At 38.9% G+C, this 22,631-nt stretch overlaps 1 protein-coding gene across 1 annotated transcript; it reads right to left on the bottom strand.

Annotated features, from left to right (window-relative positions):
• Positions 1-16,250: 16,250 nt before the first annotated feature.
• Positions 16,251-22,413, bottom strand: nptx1l (neuronal pentraxin 1 like). Its single transcript, XM_028456196.1, has 5 exons — positions 21,852-22,413; positions 21,470-21,677; positions 19,247-19,491; positions 18,971-19,150; positions 16,251-17,439 (listed from the first exon to the last, which is right to left on the bottom strand). The coding sequence occupies exons 1-5, from the start codon at positions 22,293-22,295 to the stop codon at positions 17,218-17,220; spliced, it is 1,299 nt and encodes a 432-aa protein (XP_028311997.1). The 5' UTR covers positions 22,296-22,413; the 3' UTR covers positions 16,251-17,217.
• Positions 22,414-22,631: the final 218 nt, after the last annotated feature.

Here is a 22,631-nt window from a genome sequence, read left to right as displayed (position 1 = left end):
AAGAATGATTATTAATATTTGATTTGTTTCTTTGTTAAGACTGGGCAAATAAATACTATACATAGAGATTAAATACTGTTAAAATGCATTTGAAAATAATTGATTAAGATTAAAAGTAGAAAACCTTGTTAAGAAAAAAAAAATGGTACTGATTTAAAACTGTAAAAACGAAATTAAATACTTGGAAAAGGTTACAAAGTTTTTTAAGTTGATGGTGGGTGTCTGGGTAGTTCTGTTTGATGCTTTTTTTTGGTAGCATTAGTTCTGTTTTTGGGAATGCATTGGCTTCAAAGGCTGTGTATAACAGTTTGCCCAGTGTTTCCCATCTCTTTTGTTTCCCCTGGCTGTTATTCAGCCCAGTCTCACACAGTGTGTGACACTGACACAAAATGAACTATTACTAAACATAATTGTGCATGTGACCACACGTGGCAACATGATTTCCTCATATTTACATGCTGAGTGAAACATCTTTTATTTGTGCCCCCCACCCACCCCCCACCCTTGCACCAACATTTAAAATAGATAAATAAAACGCCATACAACATTTAAACATGATCCTACTACACCAAACAACATATAGTATGGAGGTATATAACTTTTTTTTGTGAGTTAGTCAAGGATACCTGAGGTTTGTCTGTCACATACGTAAAAACTACGACTGAATAGTACTTTACGACATGTAGTGAAATAGCATTAGGGTGTTAAACGTGTGCAGCAGGGGTGAAAGAAAGAAGGTAAATAATTGTAAATGAGCATTTAACGACAACCTAATGCTATATAAACAGCCACAAAAACAAAGTTAGCTCGCTAACATACCTCTGATGAAGTGGTCGCTACAGACACGGGCATCAGCAGACTCTGCTCCTCCCGACAGCAGACGTAGGTTTAAAATCCACTTTTTACAGCGTTGTTCTTTGAGCTTTTTACATTTCTCACCTTTGTGAACGACAGTCTTCAGTACTCTATAAAATCTCTTTTCCTTTTCTCGGTTAGAACGATTGGAGCAGCCGTAAACTACACAAAATGTGGTCATTTTGACGATTTCAAGCTTCACTTCCTGCCCTCCGTCTGAATTTAGCGCTCTCGCTTTGTCGCGATGCAGCAATGTGAGTGACGTCACGTGAATCAACAGAGCAGGCCATAGACATATACGCATTCTATTGGCTGTTCCTAACAACAGCTCTAGGATATGTTCAATAGCACAAATGTAAAACAATTATACCACAGTATATTATATCTTTGGAGCAGACTCCAGTCCGCTGTCATTGAATGGACACAGGCAGTTGCGATAGCCAATCAGATATCTTTGATTAATAAAAAGCTCCCCCTGTAGTGGGAAGAGTGAGGGGGGGCCCAATGCCTACACTGCACTGAATTAAGTGTTGTAATAAGATACAATTGCACAAAATAACTTCCAATCTAAATGCATTGAGTTTAAAAGTCGTGACAGGGTGATATTTCCTCATTATATCACCCTCTTTTGTGGTGTTTTCAATTCAACTTTATTAAAATAGCACAAATTACAACAATAGTTGTAATTTTTTATGTATGCTGTAGTGCTTTAATCGTAAAAACTTTGTGTTGGTGTCTTTCACGGCCTGTTTTCTCCTCCACAGGAGTCTTGTGGCCTAAAGCAGACAAAGACACACCATCACCTGGATGATTGATGGTAATGGGTTTCACAAAGTGCTAATGTTACTTGAATGTACCCTGTAGAGTTGATAAAGTCTTTCTAAAGTAGATTTAAAGCTTATTGCCCATGTGATTTTAGATTTTGTACTAAAATAATTCCCCCTGTGACGTAATTATGTCGTACATTTAGTCATCTCACCGTCAGTGTCTTAAAGAATCTGAAGTGGGATTTTGTTAATGCAGAGGGAGATATATTTTATATTTGGACTGGGACCTTATTAGATGACAGCGTTAGAGTTTCAGTGTTGGGAAGAATTCAATTATTCATTGAGGGCCATCACCCTCACCCTGACAGCTGCTGGAGTGTCTCTAAGATGAAGAACAAGCGTGGATGGATGCATGGCTCATGTTTATTCGGTTTTCACATGCAAGCTGGACTCCTGTCTGCCTGTAGACATACTCTTAAAGCAGTTTGACAATAAAAAGAGAAAAAAGATAAACGTGTGTCAACACTCTAATATTCAGAGTTGGGATGTGATCAGTGTAATATTTATTAGTGCTGTCAAGAGATGAAACAAATTGAGTGATGACTTGATTATGCTCTGTAATGTAATGCATCTATTTTATAATCTCACCTAAAAATTGCTGAGAAAATCCCTGAACTTGAGGTATTTTCATTTAATTTCATATTCCGCTGTATTTGAGGCTAGTCCCAAGGGCGGATGCCACCTTTAGTGAATAATGATGTGTACTTTTTAATCTCCAAATAACAGAAAATACAAATTAAATAAAACATCAGGTCTTGGCTCATACTAGGCTTCACCTTAGACACGTTGACCTCAGATACTAGTTTTAGGTATTAGCACTCACTCCTTCCCTCTGGTCACGGCCACCACCATTATACCTAAGCCTCCACACTTGCCACCAGACTGACTGAACTGATTACACAGAACAATAAACACAACGATGACATCACATCTCACTCTTACTCTCACTTTAAAGCAGTTAACTCTTCCCCACCCTTTTCATTTCCTACCCTGAGTCCCTTCCCTGTTTCCTTCCCCCATCACCCAGGTGTAACACTGCCCTCACTTTTTATATCCTCCCTATAACAAAGTGTTTCTTACCCTTCCTGAGGGAGGGCTGGTGATGGTCACAGTTATGCAATAAAGTACATTTGTTTATTTAATTGCAATAACAAAACATGCATTGCTGTCGTTAAAAGATTGCACTTCTTGTAATGTTGACTTTTGACAACATGTGCAAACAAAGTAGAAAAAATAAATAAATAAATAAATAAATAAATAAATAAATAAATAAATAAATAAATAAATAAATAAATATTTATATTATAATGTTTATCCAGTGACTTTGTTCATTTGTCACTCATGGACTTCATTTTGGCTCTGAACCCTGTGATCTTGTCCGGTGTAGATTGGGGACACTGCCTGCTCACAGCATGTAGCAGCTAGCACTGTCAGAGTGTTTGCACTGGCTGTTCGTGCTAGCTGCTACATGTTTAGCAATAAGGTGGTAGCTGCTACATGTTTAGCTTTGAGGTGGTAGCTGCTACATGTGTAGCATTAAGGTGGTAGCTGCTACATGTTTACCACTAAGGTGATAGCTGCTACATGTTTAGCAATAAGGTGGTAGCTGCTACATGTTTAGCACTGAGGTGGTAGCTGCTACAGGTGTAGCATTAAGGTGGTAGCTGCTACATGTTTAGTATTAAGGTGGTAGCTGCTACATGTTTAGTATTAAGGTGGTAGCTGCTACATGTTTAGCATTAAGGTGGTAGCTGCTACATGTTTAGCAATAAGGTGGTAGCTGCTACATGTTTAGCACTGAGGTGGTAGCTGCTACATGTTTAGCACTGAGGTGGTAGCTGCTACATGTGTAGCATTTAGGTGGTAGCTGCTACATGTTTAGCACTAAGGTGATAGCTGCTACATGTTTAGCAATAAGGTGGTAGCTGCTACATGTTCAGCACTGAGGTGGTAGCTGCTACAGGTGTAGCATTAAGGTGGTAGCTGCTACATGTTTAGCACTGAGGTGGTAGCTGCTACAGGTGGTAGCTGCTACATATTTAGTATTAAGGTGGTAGCTGCTACATGTTTAGCATTAAGGTGGTAGCTGCTACATGTTTAGCAATAAGGTGGTAGCTGCTACATGTTTAGCACTGAGGTGGTAGCTGCTACATGTTTAGCACTGAGGTGGTAGCTGCTACAGGTGTAGCATTAAGGTGGTAGCTGCTACATGTTTAGTATTAAGGTGGTAGCTGCTACATGTTTAGCATTAAGGTGGTAGCTGCGACATGTTTAGCAATAAGGTGGTAGCTGCTACATGTTTAGCTTTGAGGTGGTAGCTGCTACATGTGTAGCATTTAGGTGGTAGCTGCTACATGTTTAGCACTAAGGTGATAGCTGCTACATGTTTAGCAATAAGGTGGTAGCTGCTACATGTTCAGCACTGAGGTGGTAGCTGCTACATGTTTAGCACTGAGGTGGTAGCTGCTACATGTTTAGCACTGAGGTGGTAGCAGCTACTGCAAAAGCTCCGGTGATCGGCAAAAATCTTTCTTGCACAATTTGGACACAACTGGGCTTTTGTTTTTATAAACTCTAATTAATGCCAACAAAGCTGAGAAGCTCGGCAGTCTCCCTTCTTGTATTATAGTCTGTGAATCAATATTATGGGTATACCGGGAACTCTTGAAATGCGAAAGGTTCCGCGCTGTTTGGTGTGAAAAAAAAAAAAAAAGTGCATTATTTTTTCCTGTAATTAATTAATCGCAATTAATGCATTAAAGTGAACGCCATAATGTTTACCAATGTGACAAACCATGTAGTTGCACAAGTGGAATATAAAGGTAATACCACAAATTCTTAACATCCTATCGAATATCAAACACGTTTTTATTGCCGAACCCAGTTTGTGACCAATAACCAAATTCAAGCTCAGCCTCTAAAAGCAGCATCCTGTCTTTGCATACCAGCAGTACAATCTCATCTCAAATTAAAAAAAAAGGTTCTTTCAACATGCAGTGAATCTTTTTGCCATTCCAATTGCATTTTCCCTGAACATCACTCATCAGCAAACAGCCTTGTGTCATCAGTTTTCCATTTTACAGCATGAATGTCTCTCACTCACCATTCAAACGCTACATTTCTCTCACGCCCACACCGAGTTTTTGTTTGTTTTTCCGATCTGTCCCTATGAATATTTCATCAGCCGCTCTGTGAGACATTTTCATGTGTTTTCTTAAACACAGTAAGCACTCGTTGGGTGGTGGAAAACTTGTGTTTTCTCCCTGTTTAAGTGCCTTGATAATCACGGTCACCCTCAGCACTGAATGTTTTTGTCGTGTCCTTATTTAGCTGTTTCTGTAAATCTGAAAGTAGTTAAAAGAAAAACTAAAATCTGTTACTCACTTTTACTAAATTATAAACTTAGAGGTGACAGTAATGGATTACAAGTACTCACGTCTCTGTAATTGAGTTGCTTTCATGGGTACTTTTTTGAGTATTTTTCTAAATCAGTAATTTTACTTGTACTGAAGTATATTTTAAAATAAGTAATTTGTTACATTTCTACACCCAACAGTTACTGAGTAAATTTTTATTTTTTGTTTTAAAAATGATCAACGGACATTGTGAAACTACAAAAAAATGAAAAGACCAAGCAACAATCAAATGCAACACATCATAGCTGACAAATCAAATTAAACATAATGCCAAAACAGCATTAAATGGAGATTGTTTTAGCCTGAGAATTTTTTTTCTTTTGAATTGAATTTATTGGTGTTATTTTTGTATAAAAAAAAATAATTGCACATTTAGACACAGCTTTTATTTGATACAAATGCCTTTGTGGAAAATAGATTAAGTTCCAACTGTGAAAAATTTGGTCTCTTCCTTTTTAAGTTTATACATTACATGTTTACTGTACGCAAGGGAACCGTAGCAAGATTTATTACCAAAAATAAACGTGGGGGATGACTAGTAACTAGCACTTTGCGTACTATTTAATTGAGCTACATTTTACTTGTACTTGAGTATTTCATGTATGACTTAGGCCTTGCCCACACTTAGCTGGGTATTTGCTAAAACAAATGTATTTTTCTATGGTTTGGTCTTGTCATCCACACACAAATGCAGGATAAGGTCATTAAAAACAGGGCTTTTGAAAAACTCCAACCAAAGTGAAGGTTTGTGAAAATTCCGGTTTTGCGTTTGCGTGTGAACATAGATAACCAGAGTCTTACGTTTCGAAACATCTCTGTCTGCGACATCTAATGAATAATCTTCATATTTGCGCTCCTGTTTATGTCGGGCAATGGGCGACATGGATGCTATGCTACTTGAGTCGTTGCTACTGGCGCTTTTTGGCCGACTGTGGGTAGGCCTACAACTACTGCTTGTCTTTGAGGAGCAAAGGAGTGTCCTGCAGTCGGCGATTGTACATGAAATAAACCTTGTCGGTGATTTTGGATCAGACTTGGACACATTTCCAGCTGGTGGGACAACTTTGAGAACAAAGTCATTGTCCCGGATGAGTGGCGTGAAAACTTCTGCATGTCCCGGTCCTCCCTCCTGTCATTGACGGAGTTGCTTCGTCCTCTCGCACCCTTTACTATTTTTCGCTGATGATGGTAGATTACGCAAAACAGCAAATGCATTTGGTTTGTCCAGACAGGTCGTCTCAAACTTTGTTAGACTGGTCTGCAATGATATAATAGTGCACTTGGGACCCCAGTGCATAAAGCTGTCAATAACAGAGAGTGACGTTCATTCAGTTGTGGATAGCATATTTATGCAGTTTTGTGTGGCTGTATTTTTAATTTTTTTAAAACGATGTGTGGACGTAACTTTTTTTCTAAAACAAAGAAAGGTGGATATCTGTTTATAACAAGTTTGGATGAACTAGGGCCGGGCCCACGGAACGTCTCCACGCTGAATAGCACGTACCACGTTCCCAAGAATTCAGTCAAATGACTTGGTGCCACTGAGTAAAAAATTGCTGGCACACCCGTGGCACATACGAAGTAATGGGACCCATTCATATATTGGTATGTGTCAATGATTTTGTACCACCAACTGTCGCAATATTTGACTCACAAATAAATGAGAAGATAAATTGAATGGAAATTGCCAAAAAAAAAAACAGGCCCCTAATCGAATTGTGCAAGGCATAATCGGAATCTACATTGAATTACCTTTGAAACGATATATCACACGACCATGTTCTCATAAATTTGAAAAATTAAAAATCAGGACTCTTTACACCTCTGACTAAACTTGTGTATCAGTTGTGACAGCTTTTTGTTTGCCTGTGTATTTTATAAACAGTAGGAAAACGGTGTATTGGGTTAAAAAGCTCACATACACTCAGAAATGAACGGAACTGCCAACCTGCTAAGACTAAATGTAACTTGATCAAGAAGGATTTTTCAAAGGGACTTTGGTCCTTTCCTCTGCGACAAGCTGCCAGTCTGCCACAGCTCATTGTGCAGAGAGTTACTTAGGAAGGCTTTGATTCTTTCCCCTGACAAAGCTCTTCAACAGTCGTTTCTTCTCTTGGGTAACAAGACACAATGTTTAGTTTTAGGGGAAAACTACATGTTTGTTTACCTCGGGAAAATTTTAGGGAGTGTGTCATGGCAATAATGTACGATAATAAAAATGCGATATTAAAAAAAAAAAAAAAAAACGACAATATAAAATTCAAAGGTTCATGAAAAAAAAAGCAAGTAAAAAGGTTTTAAAGGAGCGCAGCAGTGCAATGCATTTGATCCTCCATTGTTTACAAAATGGCAGACACCGCGGATGCTTTTAAGAGACTTTTAATACCATGATTTACTTTGTTGCACTTTTAAATGCTTTTAATCTTTATGTATCATTTTATTCTATCCTACCTGTTGTCTAACTTAGTGATTTACAACTGACAGAAAGTCTATCCCTTCATGTTAAAGTAGAATCAAGTGAATCACGTGTTGTATGATATATTATGGAGAACATCATAAATAGTAACACTGCTTAATTTGAGCAATTTCAACCTCTCTTATAAGTTACAGCGGGTGCTGAAAATATCAAGCTGCATTTTTGATTTATTTTGGCAGATCCACATACAGTGTAAATGTGTTTATATTCTTTGTTTGTGAACCAAAACACTCCCACACACTGTCTCACACTTTTACAGTCAAATTGTTTTTCATTAACAAAGATTTGTTACACATTTGTTACTTTTTTCTTCATTTTTTAAATCCTATCGTGAGCTCTAAATTGTATTTCATATCGTATCCTATCCTAGCGCTTCGAGGTGACTATTAGTGTAAATTGCGCTATAAAAATAAAGTTGAAGTGAATTGAATCGTGAGTTAACTATTTTGTTACACCCCTAGTAATAGATGGTCAAGTATCGACTCAAGACTGGCCCGATCCAAGGCACAGAAAGGAAACTGAGAGAAAAAAAAAACACATTTTAAGATCAAAATGTTGGCAAAAATCGACCTTGAGAGCATCAGTCTGCGTAGCCATAGCAACGCGCCACAGAAAAACAATGACAAAAACCTGATTCTGTGTCCATTGATCCTATTGATGCCAGGATTCTCATCAAACAACGAACATCAGTTGACAGGGTCTGTGTGAGGCTGCTCAGCCAGCCATAAACACACAAACAAATATATAAACAGACCAACCGATGTGCGCCCCCCTCAATACCCCTGGACAGAAGCTCACAATATGCATCACATGCACAGCACTCAGCCAAACCCAGGCCCTCACTTTATGCTGCCTTCTCCCTGATGCACACAAGTTGAATGTGCAAAAGTCATCACAAGGCTTGATTAAAGTGAGCACTGACTGTGCAAGAGAGAGCGGACTTAAAAAGTGGGCAGATTAAAGGTGTGGACCAAATCAAGTGAGAACAGAAACAAAACAAAAAAAAAAGTCTGAGATTGGCAGAGGGAGAGAAAGTGAACCCAAAAAAAGGACACAATTAGCCTAAGACCTGACCATTTCATAGTATTGATAAAGAAATTGAAAACCTTTTCATGAATCAGAAACTTAGGAGGTGGCCTTTTCAAAGTTAAATATTTAATGACTTCTAGAGTGATCATTGTCATATATTTTTGTAAACCACATGGTATAAAGCATATTTCAAAAACGATATTAATTGATTTAAAAAAAAAAAAACTGGCTAGTGAGAACCACTAACCATAGTTCACATAATAACCGCTTCCCAAAACCAACAATAAAAACATTTAACCCTCCTATTATCCTTGGGGTCAATTTGACCCCATTCAATATTTACCACTAAAAAAAAAGTTACATTTTTGCTTCATATTTTCTCAGTTTTATGAATTTGATGGGTACAATTGATTAAGCACCAAGTTTTCATGATGATATTTTTCAATGTGCTGAACACATTGCATGCAAACATATAAATATAAATAAAACATATCTTTATCCAGATCATTCGTCATTGTGCTCTGTGTGTATTGTAATCTGCGCGCTCTCTCTCGCTCTCTCTCTCTTGAAATTGTCCTCTCGGAAAATGTTTGCTGTTAATTATGTTTTGGAACAGCTCTTTCACAGTGAAAGTGAGGTAGAGCAGAATGTGTCTGAAGAAGTAAATAAATGTTTTTGAGAGGAAAGTGGGGTCACCAACATCAATCAGTATGGTCCATTCATACTCTTGTGATCATTAATGTTAGTAAATTTGAGAAGATTTAAATGAAAGCTATTCAAGGTAAATTAATTCTAGTTTAAAAGTTTGGCCTGATGGTGGCACAAGAGAACGGGCCAAGGTCTGACACAAAAACTTGGTTAACAATTTTCTGAAAATCATTTTCTGGAGGCAAATATCCCTGGGGTCAGATTGACCCCTCGAAGGGTAAAATGTGTTATTATTATTTGAGGATAATAGGAGGTTTAAACTATTGCTTTGTTTTATTCTTGGTAAAACGCATAATAAGCAAGACATAAAGAGCATTAATGCCCTCTGACAATCATCACGGGAGCTTGTTTGTATTATTGTTTGTATTATCTCTATTTTTAATCCTTATTATTCATATTTAATCCTTGTACTTTAATATAATGATTATCTTTGGTTTCCATGTTTACTTTTTAATCAAGTATGTACAAGTTTGTCTCATGTTTCTTTTCACCTTTGTTATAATTTCCTACTCTCAGCCACTGTCGTATTATTAAAGTAAATCTATTTCTGATTAAACTTGTATATTAAATTGTTTATGTGTTGCTACCTCATTAGCCATTTGAACGGTTTCACTCATTTTTGCCCTTTTGGATTCAGTTTTCATATTTGTGTATTATAATTAACAAGTAAAAGCTTGTCAAACAACCTTTTTTGTTATGAACAATTCTTGGCCAGATGCTATGTGTGTGGGCAGAAAACCTCTTCAATAACAATGGCAATACTTATTCAGAGAAATAATGATCAAACTCTGAGTTTCCTGAATTTCATTTCCAACATTTCTGCGCTTCATCACTTGCACCACCGTCAGACGGAGATTATTTCTGGGTGAACTTTTCAAATTTATGTGAATCAAATCTGGTTTATGAAAAAGAAAAGGGAAAAAGGTTGGATTTGATTGTTTTCTGAGCAGTGCTGACTAGTGAGATAAGAGCAGTGGTGATGGCAAAAAAAAAAGAACTGTCGTGTCTAACCTTTCTTTTAAGTTCATTTGAACCTGACAGCATGCAGACTTCATTCAATTATTGCTCTGTAAAAAGTGAAAAGAGGTCAACAGGCTGTGCCAATTATAAACCTGACTCGATTCAGGAGAGGAGATAAATGCAGTGATTTAGGTCAAATAGATCTGATGGATAAAAAGACCATTCATAGTCAGACTGAGTGCATATGTGGAAATGTCTAATTTTTGGCTTCTGAGTGACTTCATGTCTTTTGATAATAAGTGTTGAAATCCCACCTCAGAGGTGTCACATTAGCTTTCTGTAATGGCTGTGCTATAGGTGTGATCCTGTGTCCAGGGAGGCAACTATTGGCGTGAAGACCACAAAGGAAGACAATGGAAATCAATTTGTCAGTCACATGACCCAAGTGCAAAGAGAGGATCTTTCAACACCTGGTGAGTATATAAGAGACTGTATAGAGTGAGACGTATGACCTCTGTGGCCTACACAGAGCCAACACTTATTACCAGTATATTGTGTAAAAAGGAGGACTTCACTGGACATGGACAAGGACTTTAAAAGATTGATTTACACTTGATGGGATCGGGAGTGAAAAACAGGAAAAAATTACTTTTTCCTCAACAGACAGAGTTTTAAGTTGTTTTACCCCCATTATTTCTGGTCTTCATTGGCTTCCAGTTAATTTTCGTATTGAGTTTAAAATCCTAGTCCTTACTTTCTGTGCGATGCATGGTCAGGCCCCTCAATACATCACTGACTTGTTGTGCCCCTACACTTCAGGGCGCACCCTTCGGTCATCAGGCCAGGGTCTCTTCATGATCCCAAAAATGCATTTTAAAACCCGGGGTGACCTAGCGTTCCAGGTGTTAGCGCCAAGACTTTGGAATAGTCTACACCAGTCCCTCCGTGAGCTTGTCTGTGTGAACTCTTAAAAAACATTTTTGGTTAAATTGCTTTTCATTTTTATTTTATTTTTATGATGTTCCTACTGTTGTTTTAAATTATCTTGTGTTTTATTATCCTTTTGTGATGTTGTTGCTGTTGTTTTAGTTTCATATTTGCCTGTACAGCACTTGGTGATTTCATCTGTGAAAAGCGCTATAGAAATAAAATGTACTTACTCACTTACTTATATAGTTAATATATAAATTAGAGCTGGGACTTTAACATGTTAATTACAATCATTTAGTTACAGAAAAATAACGAAATAATATATGTTTTTGCACTCCAAACAGTGTTGAACTTTTCTTATTTCACGAGTTCCCTGTATACCCATGATAATGATGCACAGACTACGGGAAAACCTGAGGCTGAGTCTGAAAAGCCCCTCCTATCTCCTTTCCTATTCACTTTTCCGTAACCCCGTGGATGACGTCACTGGGTTACGGAAAGGTGTTAGGAGACTTCCTGAAGAAGTTAGGGAAAGGCCATCATATTGTTTTGACAATCCGACGCACTAGGTGACGGAACAAACCACCGGTGGCGAAAGTTGGTGACGTCTGCCGTGGTGAAAAAACTATAAATTTCCAAAAATGGACTACTAACAGCCCATTTACAACACTTTGCCCAGTGCCTCTAACCACTCAAATAATCTCAAGTATTACAAGGTTTGAATTTAAATCAAAGGAAAAGAGGCTACCAGGTAGGGTTGCCACCTGTCACATAAATTACGGAATTGTTCCTTATTTGGTATAAATGGCGCGTCCCGTACTGAGTTTCAGTAAACGCTCGGATTAGCGTGCCCCTTTAAATGTTTTTGCTGCAAGGAATTGTGCAGTGGCATTATCTCATCTTTTTTGGTAAAGAATGTATGTGTTTCCGAGGCTAAAGGAGGTTACAAAGGAAGCATTGAGACTCTTTTCTTTAGCTTTTAAAGAATTGGAACGCTCCTTACCATGGCCCTCACTTAAACACTTCCAGGGTTTAAGGAAAAGTGACTAGGAAAGGAGATAGGAGGGACTATTTGGACGCACCTTGTTGAGAAACTGTTACTGTGCTTTGTGGACATTAATTTTAGATTATAATTACACTGGATGGAAAACAAGAGCCACTTCTCTGGAATGTTCTGTACCAATTTGCTGTTTTTTTTTTAATTTTAATACACAAAAACACATTTGTTTTAGAAAGTTCACAAACAATCTGGAAAAGCATCAATATAGTGCTTTGTTAACAATGCAAGCATCATATTTTTAATTCATATTACACATTATGTTAGCACTCAATGATGAAAATAATAATAAACACAATTTTGTTGTTTAAGGTCATTTGTTTTCATTGATTCAGTCATATACCTAAATCCATTTAAATTGGGAAAAAAAACAAAAAAAAAACATTGCTTCTCGTGTCAAATCAAATATTGTTAATGCGATTGATTTAGATTAATCAAATGTAAATAATTAATCTACTCCTACTACTAATATAAATGTTTGTTCATCTTATACTGTCCAATTGTCCCTGTGAAATACATTTGATGCAGCAATCAATGGGTACCCAATCATGATTGGCTGATATCAGTAAAACCAGATTGATCAGAATTTTCATGAAAACCACTCGCATATGAACAGTTGTAATTTGGTAGTCTGCCATGTGTCATGTATATCATGCACGCTCCAGCTCCCAGTGGAGGAGGGAGTCCCTCCTGATGCAGTGTAACTGATGTTATTAAGGCTTTACAGACAGGGTTTTGGTTAAATGCAGAGAAAAGTAAAGGCTGACTGATACATTTGATAGAGTTTTTCCATTTTAATTAAACTCAAGCACATATTTTGCCTAATATCAGAATTGATCTGTTTCTTCAGATGTAATATGCTGTAGTTTGCTGTGCCCCATTCATTTAGATTAAAGTACTATTGTTTAGCGTCATAAAAACATTTTTATTTTGTTAATCAAGAGAGCTAACATCTAGGGCCTGTTCTCTGAAGCTGGAGTTCTTCTTATAGCACTATCTTCTGGTATTTAGTCCATGTGTGCTGTACTATGATGCTGGCTAACTTCTTACCGAGCTAAATCACCATGGTAACTTAGGCTGAACACCTAACCTGGTCAGGACCAGAGGGGTATTTCATCAAACCCAGCTCAGGGTTAAGTCCAGGTTTAACCTGAGAGTCCGGCTCCGTTAAGCTGGGTTCTAACTGGAATGGCCGTTTCATCAACGCAAAAACACCTTAGTTACCATAGCAACACAGTCCGTGGTGCAAACCTGCTCCTGACCAATTTTTAGCAGCAGGCTTGGCTTAAGCTGCAGACGCACTCATTTCACACCACGTCATCATTTTGAATGAAGTCATTTCGTGATGCTTTAAAACACTCAACAAACTACTATGTGTTTAATGTGTACCATATTTTTAACAAGTTTATTTTTAATCAGTTTTCATGTGTTTAAACTATAAGTAATGATAATATGCCTATAGGGATACGTACGTATCCTCTGTTTACCGCACGGTATATGTTCATATTCATTGAGAATCCAGATATTGATAAGAAGAAAGCTCTAAATATACAAAGAGGGGTAGGGGCTGTTCAGGGACAGTCACAGGACAGAGCACTAAGGCTCCCTGATGACAAATTCCATGAACAGTATTGCTTTTCGGGAGGTGATCAGTGCACACATCTTCAGTGCGCGCTGCTCACCTGCACCTATTGGACGTGACATCCAGCAGCGCACACAGCTGAGCTGCTCCCTCCGTTCATTTGAATTTATTGTTTGGTGCTGAATTCCAAGAAACTATTTATCAAAACACTCACAAGTCTCATAAATGACACATTATTTAATTGTGAGTTACAGCATCGTCTTTTGTTAAACGCTGACAGGTGTTAAAAACGTATCAAACCCATATGATCAGTGTATGATCACATTTTTCAGTTTATTTAATCTAAATACTGTCAGCTGGCTTGGCTCGGCTGGAGAGCTCCAAGCTGACAAGAGTTTGATGGAATGGTAAAAGCCAGCATGGTCACGAACGGCTTGGGTAAACCAGGTTTAAACCTTAGGCCTGGCTCTATTAAGAACACTTTTATGAAATACTCCCCAGGTTTTGTTCTGGCTAGGATCTGAATGAGTACTAAAGTCACGCCTCCTGACCAATCAGTTCTCTTGGAAAATGACCTGGCCATTGTTAGAAGATACTGGTTGCTGTAGATCTGACAGTTGTGTTTAGGAAAGAAAGATTAATAATGAATAAATGCAATCCTTTCATTTACTGATGATATCCTTTAGAGCAGGGGTGTCCAATTCCGGTCCTCAAGGGCCACTATCCAGCATGTTTTAGATGTTTCCCTCTTCCAACACACCTGCTTCAAATGATTAGGATCGTTATCAGGCTTCTGCAGAGCTGGATGAGGAGTTGGTCATTTGAATCAGGTGTGTTGGAAGAGGGAAACATCTAAAACATGCTGGATAGTGGCCCTCGAGGACCGGAATTGGACACCCCTGCTTTAGAGAAAGATAAAGATTTATATCTGATGGACTGATCTACAGTCAGTTGATGAAACCTGTGGAAAGACGCTCTCCGTCATTCATTCATTCATACACTATAGTGATGCTGCCAGCATGAGCAGGAACATACTACAGTTAAACAATGTGCTCTCATTCCAGTGTGTGGGTGTGTGTGTGTGTGTGTGTGTGTGATAAAGTGAGGAGGACTACCTGAATAGTGCCCAAGACTAATTTAATAGTGCCCAAGGTGTGTGTACTATTGGCTTCTCTGTGTTAGCAATGCTCTTACAGCTATGAGGTCATTGGTTTGCATCCAAGTTGTAAAATGTGTGAAATGTCTTTCCTGAGTGTGTGTGGGCTTGTTGACCAGGACTTGGGATTGTTTGTGTGTGTGCTTCTTGAGCTCTGATGATTTGCTCTGCTGTAAACATTGATCCAGAGCTCAGGTAAAGAAGGAGGAGTCAGTCCAAACGTGACCAGTCTTACATCTTAGTTCACCTTGCAAAAATGTGGGCTATTGCTTTAGATGTGACTCACAACTTCAAATAATGCATTTAATTATAATTACAATAATTTGAATCTCACCTGAGCCATCACTATGAGATGTTGAGCAAGTCCCTTTAGCCTAACTGCCCCCCGGCCGCTGCACTGTGGCAGCCCACTGCTCTTCAGGGTTGGGTTAAATGTAGAGAAATAAGTTTGTGTATGTAGCTCTACATATGTGACAACAATAACTGTGATGTATAACCCTCATGATGTTAATAATAAATGCATTATTGTATTTTTTCTGCAAGAATGAAACATGTATAGTGCAAAATTAATTCCCTATATCCAGTGTTAGCCTTTAACAACATGTGCAGAAAAAAGATATACAAAACAAAAACCTTTCATTTTCCAATGAATGTTTAATCATGTCTCCAAATGAGGTCAACCGCAAAATTGCCATGACACTGGTCATTGGAACTTTACCAAATGATCTGTTCTCAAGCAGTGAAAACAGTTGAATGACGGTGGCTGAGGTTTTCTATCATTTTAATATTTTTCTAATCACATTAAGCATTGAATTGCAAAAGAAAAAAAAGCTAAGTTAAGGGTAAACATGAAAGTTAATGGCATAAAGCATTCTTGTTAAACACTTGTTGATTTTGGGGGTTTCTGGAATCTGGACAATCAGATGATGACATAAATGTATATAAATATGTCAAAATATCCTGATTGCCATGTGAATGCATAAGTGTTTAAAAAAATAGTTTAGTTTAACTTAATTCTTTCATAAATTATAATAAATACCAAGTTCTGTCCTTTTTTTATGAAAGGTCTGAATCCTTGGTGACACTGATGAAAGTTTTCGGAATAATTATTGGTTTCTGAGAAAATGAGCTTAAATACAGGAATAAAACTTGTTAATCAGTGACTTTTTGTTCTGTTGACTTGAGCCCATTAATCTATTAGATTAAAGGTCATGTGTGTGAGTAAATAAATATGTCCATAATTCTGTTTTCTTCAAGTATCACAATTTATTACAAAAACTAGAACTCTTCTCATCTGTTGGGGTTGCCATGCTTGAAGCATATAACAATATGGTATAAAATGTCAAACTAAAAGTCGGAAGGTAAAAGCAAAGCTCATAGATGCTGACACAGCATTACAGAAGTTAAGACATGCTGTTACTGTACAGAGAACATTCCCACACATGAACTACAAGCATCTGTAAAACAGGCCTTTTTTTGTTTGTTTTAGTTTTTTATCTGTGCCCTGCACTTCACACTAAACAATCGGACGGGACTCCCTTCAGAGTTACAAGAAACACCTCTTTGGAAACAAATTAGCTGGGAAACGAAAATAAACTATTGCGTAATGAACGCTCTGCAAATGATAACAAATGTGCTGGGATTTTTTTCAACTGCCCAAGGCACTCAGGCTCAAATGTTGGCAATAGATATACGTCATTCTTTGCACAAAAATCACGTCAAGCAGGTGGTGGGAGAAAGATAGAGTGAAAGATAAACCACGCCGTCCATTTGTCTGGTTCTCATTCGAAAAAGAAGTGATCTTTGTCCTTTCTCACAGTGAAAATCCCTGGCAGGCGAGACCAAACAGACAGTTGACGACATCGGTCATTTTGTTGGATGGTTTGACATCTGTTGTCTAAAAACTATATGACCTCGTACTGAACTTCTGATGCTGAGCTGTCATTTTTGGTCTCTGAGAGCATCGGGCATCCCACTTTGGCATCCTGTGGTGAATGCACAGCAGGCTTGTCCTCATGACAAGTGTCCCCCCCCTTTTTTTTTCAAGACCAGTCCTCTGTGGATTTGGTGGAGAAATGATCCACATGTGATGTTATCAGATATCTGCGACAAGTCTTGATGCTATATTCACCAAAAACTAACCCTTGATGTTCTCTTAAACTAGTTTAATGATGACAGAGCAACACTGGCCTCACAGGATACGCTTTCCGTTTGCTGAGACTCAGTTCATCTGACGACACGCTTCAAAAGTCCACTTTGACGCTCCTCCATAAATGTCCAGGCTCGTCTCCATCCATGCAAACACATTTCCCACTTGAGCTTTGCTGCTGCAAGTTGCCAGGTTGTAAATCTCTCCCTCGGATAGCTTACGATCCCAGATGTGAAAATTTGCCAAGTCTCCAACAAATGCTTGCGTGGCATCAAATCCTCCACCGAGAGTGTCCTAAAGAAGACAGATTTGAACCAGAATGAAGATGCTTTAAAAAAAAAAAAGACAATCTAGATCAGGGGTGTAAAACTCAAGGGCCTCATTTGACCCAGTTTGAAATCAAAGTGGGCCAGAGCAAAAACAAATATTTTTTTTGAGAAGGAAAAAGCACAAATTAAAACAAAATCCTGAGTTTGAAGGTAGTGGTCAAAATTTCTGGACTTTGCAACTAATTTTCAAGAAAGTTGCGACATAATTTGCCAGAATTCTGTTGGATAATTTGCAAAAAATTTCCAGTTAGTTTTTTTTTTTTAATATTACTTTAAATCATTTAGGACTGCAAATTCCATCATATTTTATCTACAATTTATAACAATTTACAAAAAAAGTCAAAATACAAAGTATTAAAATACAGTAAGCCAAACATTCAACTGTGAGCCAGAAAGCAAAATAATAGGTGCCATGTAGGTGGCAGCAGCGCACCTTTGGATGAGAGATCACCCGTGATGGGCAGAGCTCAGAGAGAGAGGAAAGGAGTTAACGAGACAGAAAATGGCGCTACGAGAGTTGATGTTGAAGTTCCCACCAGCTCACAGCAGCGCACACCCGACCAGAGCATGTGTGGAACTAAGTGGAATATTGAGTGTCGCGATGGTGAGAGAAAATGATTAAAAAGAATGGGGCAAGTGGTGAGACTCGGCATGTCTGGGAGGAGGAGGAAGTTGCGTGTGTGGAGAATGACGGGGCGAGAGACTTGGAGGAATGCCAAAATACAGAAAGAAATCCATTCAACTCTGACCTAGGTGGCAAAATAATAATAATTTTGCCATCAAAAGCCCAGTCTCAGTGTTGTTTTTGTAGTTTTAGAGAAGGAAACTAATGTTGAGGTGTCACTAAAGCAAAAAATTAAAAATGCTTCAACGACACTAATAAATTTTTTCAGAAAAAGCCGTTTTTCTCAGCTTTTTGTCACAAACTGGCAATTTGTGTGAAACTTGCCTCTATTCAACTGCTGATTACGGAAGAACAAAACAAGCTAGAAACAAAACTATTTTTCTGATGAAATTAGAGACTTTAATCTTTCAGAATTCAGTACAAAATATTCTGTGGGTCTTTAAAAATCAGTCAAAAGGCTCAAAAACGGCTGGAACTGAGTGGGGTAGAAATTCTGAACCCGGTTGGCACTGAAAGAGTTAAGCAATAGTTCGATTTTTAGATTGTGGTGAATTTGTTCAAAAAATTATTTTTTAAATTAATTACATCTTCCCAAGTACCACCTGCAATGTGCTCCTGTACCCCTAGGGGTACACGTACCCCTGTTTGGAAACCACTGACATGTGATCTAGATAATATTGGTGAATGCAAGTAATCACGCCATTTCCCAACAGGATTTCAGAGTAAACTGTCAGTCGAATATGAGAATTCTACCTTGACCAGTAAAAAACGAAATATCCCAAAACAAGCTAAACCTTCTTGGATCATTTAATCAGCTCACATGAAGCTAAAAAGACAAAAACGATCAAATCTGACAGAATTGGTGGATTACCTGTTCCTGGCCGAGGATCAGCAGGCCCTGTGGTTTGATGGGATGATAAGGAGCTAGGTTTTCCCCGGTCCCTCTCTTGACGCTGTCTTGATACGCCTCCCACACACCGTCACGTGTTGTCCAGGTCACACAGATGTGATGCCATTTCCCGTCATTAATAAGAAAAGGCAGCTTTGCAACCTTGAAGAAAATCAAACACAGATCTGATCAGTCAAACACGTGCAATGGTAGTGTGAACGTTCTCTAAAAGTGAATGCTTCCATGTTTCAGACAAACCTTGTCATTGATCAGTATTTCCATGGGGTTGTTTCCCCACTCTATGAGGACGAGCTCATTGGCCTGACCAGGAACGGCGTAAGAAAAAGGTGTGCCCACTCCTGGGGACGCGTTGGATTTCAACCACATGCACACAGTCAGCGCATACATCTCTGGTAAACTCTTCTTCACTTTTGCGTACATGTAGTTGGTTCTTAGAGGGAAGGTCAGCTGGAATTTATCCAAGGGTCTGTTTTCTCTTTGACCTTTGAACCAACAAAAGAAGAACAGACAGTGAAGATCATGATTTTGAGCAGCTGATCTGAGGGCCACATTATTAACTTTCATGTCATCATTTAGAATAACTAGTGCAGTGCCTGGAGGAAGTACAGTATGTCTTGCTATATAAAAGTTGGAGGTTAAGTAGCTTTTTCATGGATGGCCAAAAGAGGTTGTTTGAAGGTGGGACTCAGTGACATTTAGGTTTGTTGTGAAATGTGTAGAGTGATAACTATTGTGTTTTCAAATATTTAAATGAATAAATTGGGAAAAAGCAATGCACCAGCGTGAAGTTATGCCTGGAGAAACACTTTGAGACACTCACGTTTACATGGGAGCTTTCATTCCCCTTTAATTCAGAATAAAAGTTAAATCATCTTTAAACTGACCTTGTAAACAATTCTTAATGTTAATATAATTCTGAATTACACACGCACGCGCACGCAGTTCACCCACAGTGAGCAAAAATTTAAGCCACAGCGGAGTGTTGGCGCTCTGCCGGCCGGGACGCCACGGGGCGGCCGTGAAGCTGTCTCAGCTCTGCTATCCGACACAGAGATTCTGCCTGGCCCGCGTGCTCGCTAGACACACACACACACACACACCGGATCGCTGCTCCGCTCAAAACCAGAAGGTGGGGGCTCTCCAGTGATTGGCTCTGCCGCGCACGCGGCTATGGCATGCAGCGATTGGCTGTGACGTGCACGTGACTCTAGTGGCTCCTCTCCGGTGGCAGGGGACAATTTTATGAAATAATTCATCATTGGTACTAATGCAGTCCAAACAAATCCGACATTGCACACCTTTGAACCAAGGAGAAGCCATGTTGAAAGTCTCAGCTCTGTGTGTCCCTGAACCACAAAGATATTTGAGCCACAGACAGACAGACAGACAGACAGACAGACAGACAGAGATTCCTTGCTTTATAGATAGATGACCAATTTGGGCATTAATATAAAAAAAGATTAAAGGGTTCTGTGCACTTTTCTGGTTATTTAGTGTGTTTTTTGGAGTCTCTGTGTATTTTTGAGATTACAGTATGTATAGTATAGGGTTTTATTACTTCTCATTTTCTCCTTTTTTGTTGTTATTTTTGCATATATTTCTGAGGTTTCATCTCATAATGCAGTAATATTTGGTGTTTATAAAGTCATTTTGTGTGTTTTTGTAGTTCTATTGTGTTTGTGAAGTCATTCTATATGGCTTTTCATATAATTTTCTGTTGTTTTTGTGTCATGTGTCAAATTAACTTCTTCAAATCCAATTTTTGGGGGATTCAATTTGAGGGTACATAATATCTGACAGTGTGGTCCCCAGACGCCAGTTTCCCATGTCTGATTTAGAGCCTCTTCTTCATTTTATGCAGTAAAACATGCCCACGTCACCTCATACTGCATGTCCCAAGGATTTCAATTGGAATTACATGTTACACAACAGATCAACAATGATGACATGCCAGATTTGCTTTAATCTCATGTTAAATCCATCACAGGAACAGGTTGAGCACTCCTAACCTTCCTCTCTTTATTCCTTTCCTCTACACTTCCTTTTCTAAATAACAAAAAAAAAAAAGTTGCTGCTTTACCATCAGTACCCCAAACGTCAAATTACTGTATGAGCACACTCATCTTGGTCTTCCACAGCAAATGGAGCTGGTAGTACTTAAAATGGTTTAATCTGGTGGAATTAAAGCAGGAAATCGCTAAATATGCCACAGTGCTACAGCTTTGGAGGAGGACCACATTAAGGTCAAAAATATAGAAAATGGGAGGAGCCTGATTTTTTCCTCTTTCCTCCTAAAAAAAGGCTTCACTGCATATCTGTGCTTATCTCCTCTCAATGATGATCAGCCTGATTGTAATACAATCACACTAAATAATAATAATAATAATAATAATAATAATAATAATAATAATAATAATAATAATAATAATAATAATAAAAAGGCTCATCCTTGGTTCCCACCTTTCTCCAAGTCTGTGATCCTGTGGTGGAGAGATGTGAGGGTGGACTCCACTCTCCCACGCTGCTCAGTCTCATTCCGAAGTCCCGGCTTCCCCTCATCAATGCTGTTCACCCTGGACAACACCTGCTTCTCCAGATCGTCTATTTTGCTCTGGAGCAGGTTTTTTAGACTGTTCGCTTGCGCCGAGTTGTTACTTCTACTGAATTGCTGTTTGGAGCAAAGAAAGGAGCACATTCATATTGATAAGAAAGATGATCATTTTAAATGATTACTGATGATACTCAACTATTTGTTAGTTTAACCGAATTTCTACGAGACAGTAATAAAAAAGGTTTACATCCTGATCTACGCACAGCAGATTTACGCACAAGCACAGCCTACCTCCAGGTTTTCTAATCTTTGTTTCAGTGACTGTAAAGTCTGCGATAGTTGCGACAAAGTGTCAGCCGGACCCCTAGACACATCCCCCATAGTGTTTTTGGTCCCAGCGTCTTTCCTCCGGCCCCCGGGCCGCGCGTCCCCGGGCTCGATCCCACTCTGACTCTCACACCGAGCCAACTTTGAGGTCAGTTCCCTGATGGTCTCTTTTTGGTTCATGATGGTCTCTTTCTGCTGCAACACGGTCTCCCTCAGTTGCATGACAGTGGTCTTCAAGTTTTCTCCCGGAACCCTGTTCTGCAACGTCGCCGCGCATATGTCCATGTCTTTGGGAACGGACGTGCAAATGAACTGCGTCTGTCCGCCTAAGTCATGTGACGAACTCTCCAGAAAGATGTAGGAAAAAAGAACAAGTCTCCAGCAGGTTCTCCTCTTTGTGTCCCGCATGTTGGTGTCCTGGCTCGGTGTGTGTGTGTGTGTGTTCCTGGTAGTTCTTGATCCGCAGTGGCTGCGCGCGTCCTGCGTCCTCCGTGTTGTTGCACCGTGTCGGAGCAGCAGCAGCAGCTGTTTATATACGGCGCGCCCGGTTCTGCGCAGAGCAGGTTCACTGCATCACCACCAGAGGGGAGGGGGTCGCCCTGACCTGCTTTTTAAACCACAAACAGTCACAGAGAGAAGAGATATAAAAAATAAAAAAAAAAAAAAAAAAAAAAAACATTTTGCTTAGAGCAACCCTCGTGTTAAATCTTTCATCACCTTGACTGTTTGTCATTTCTGCTTGTG

Source organism: Gouania willdenowi, chromosome 8 (assembly GCF_900634775.1).
Source record: "Gouania willdenowi chromosome 8, fGouWil2.1, whole genome shotgun sequence".
In the NCBI taxonomy this organism is placed as follows: domain Eukaryota; kingdom Metazoa; phylum Chordata; class Actinopteri; order Blenniiformes; family Gobiesocidae; genus Gouania; species Gouania willdenowi.
Note: the sequence above shows the minus strand (reverse complement) of the source record. Positions and strands in the feature narration are given on the sequence as shown.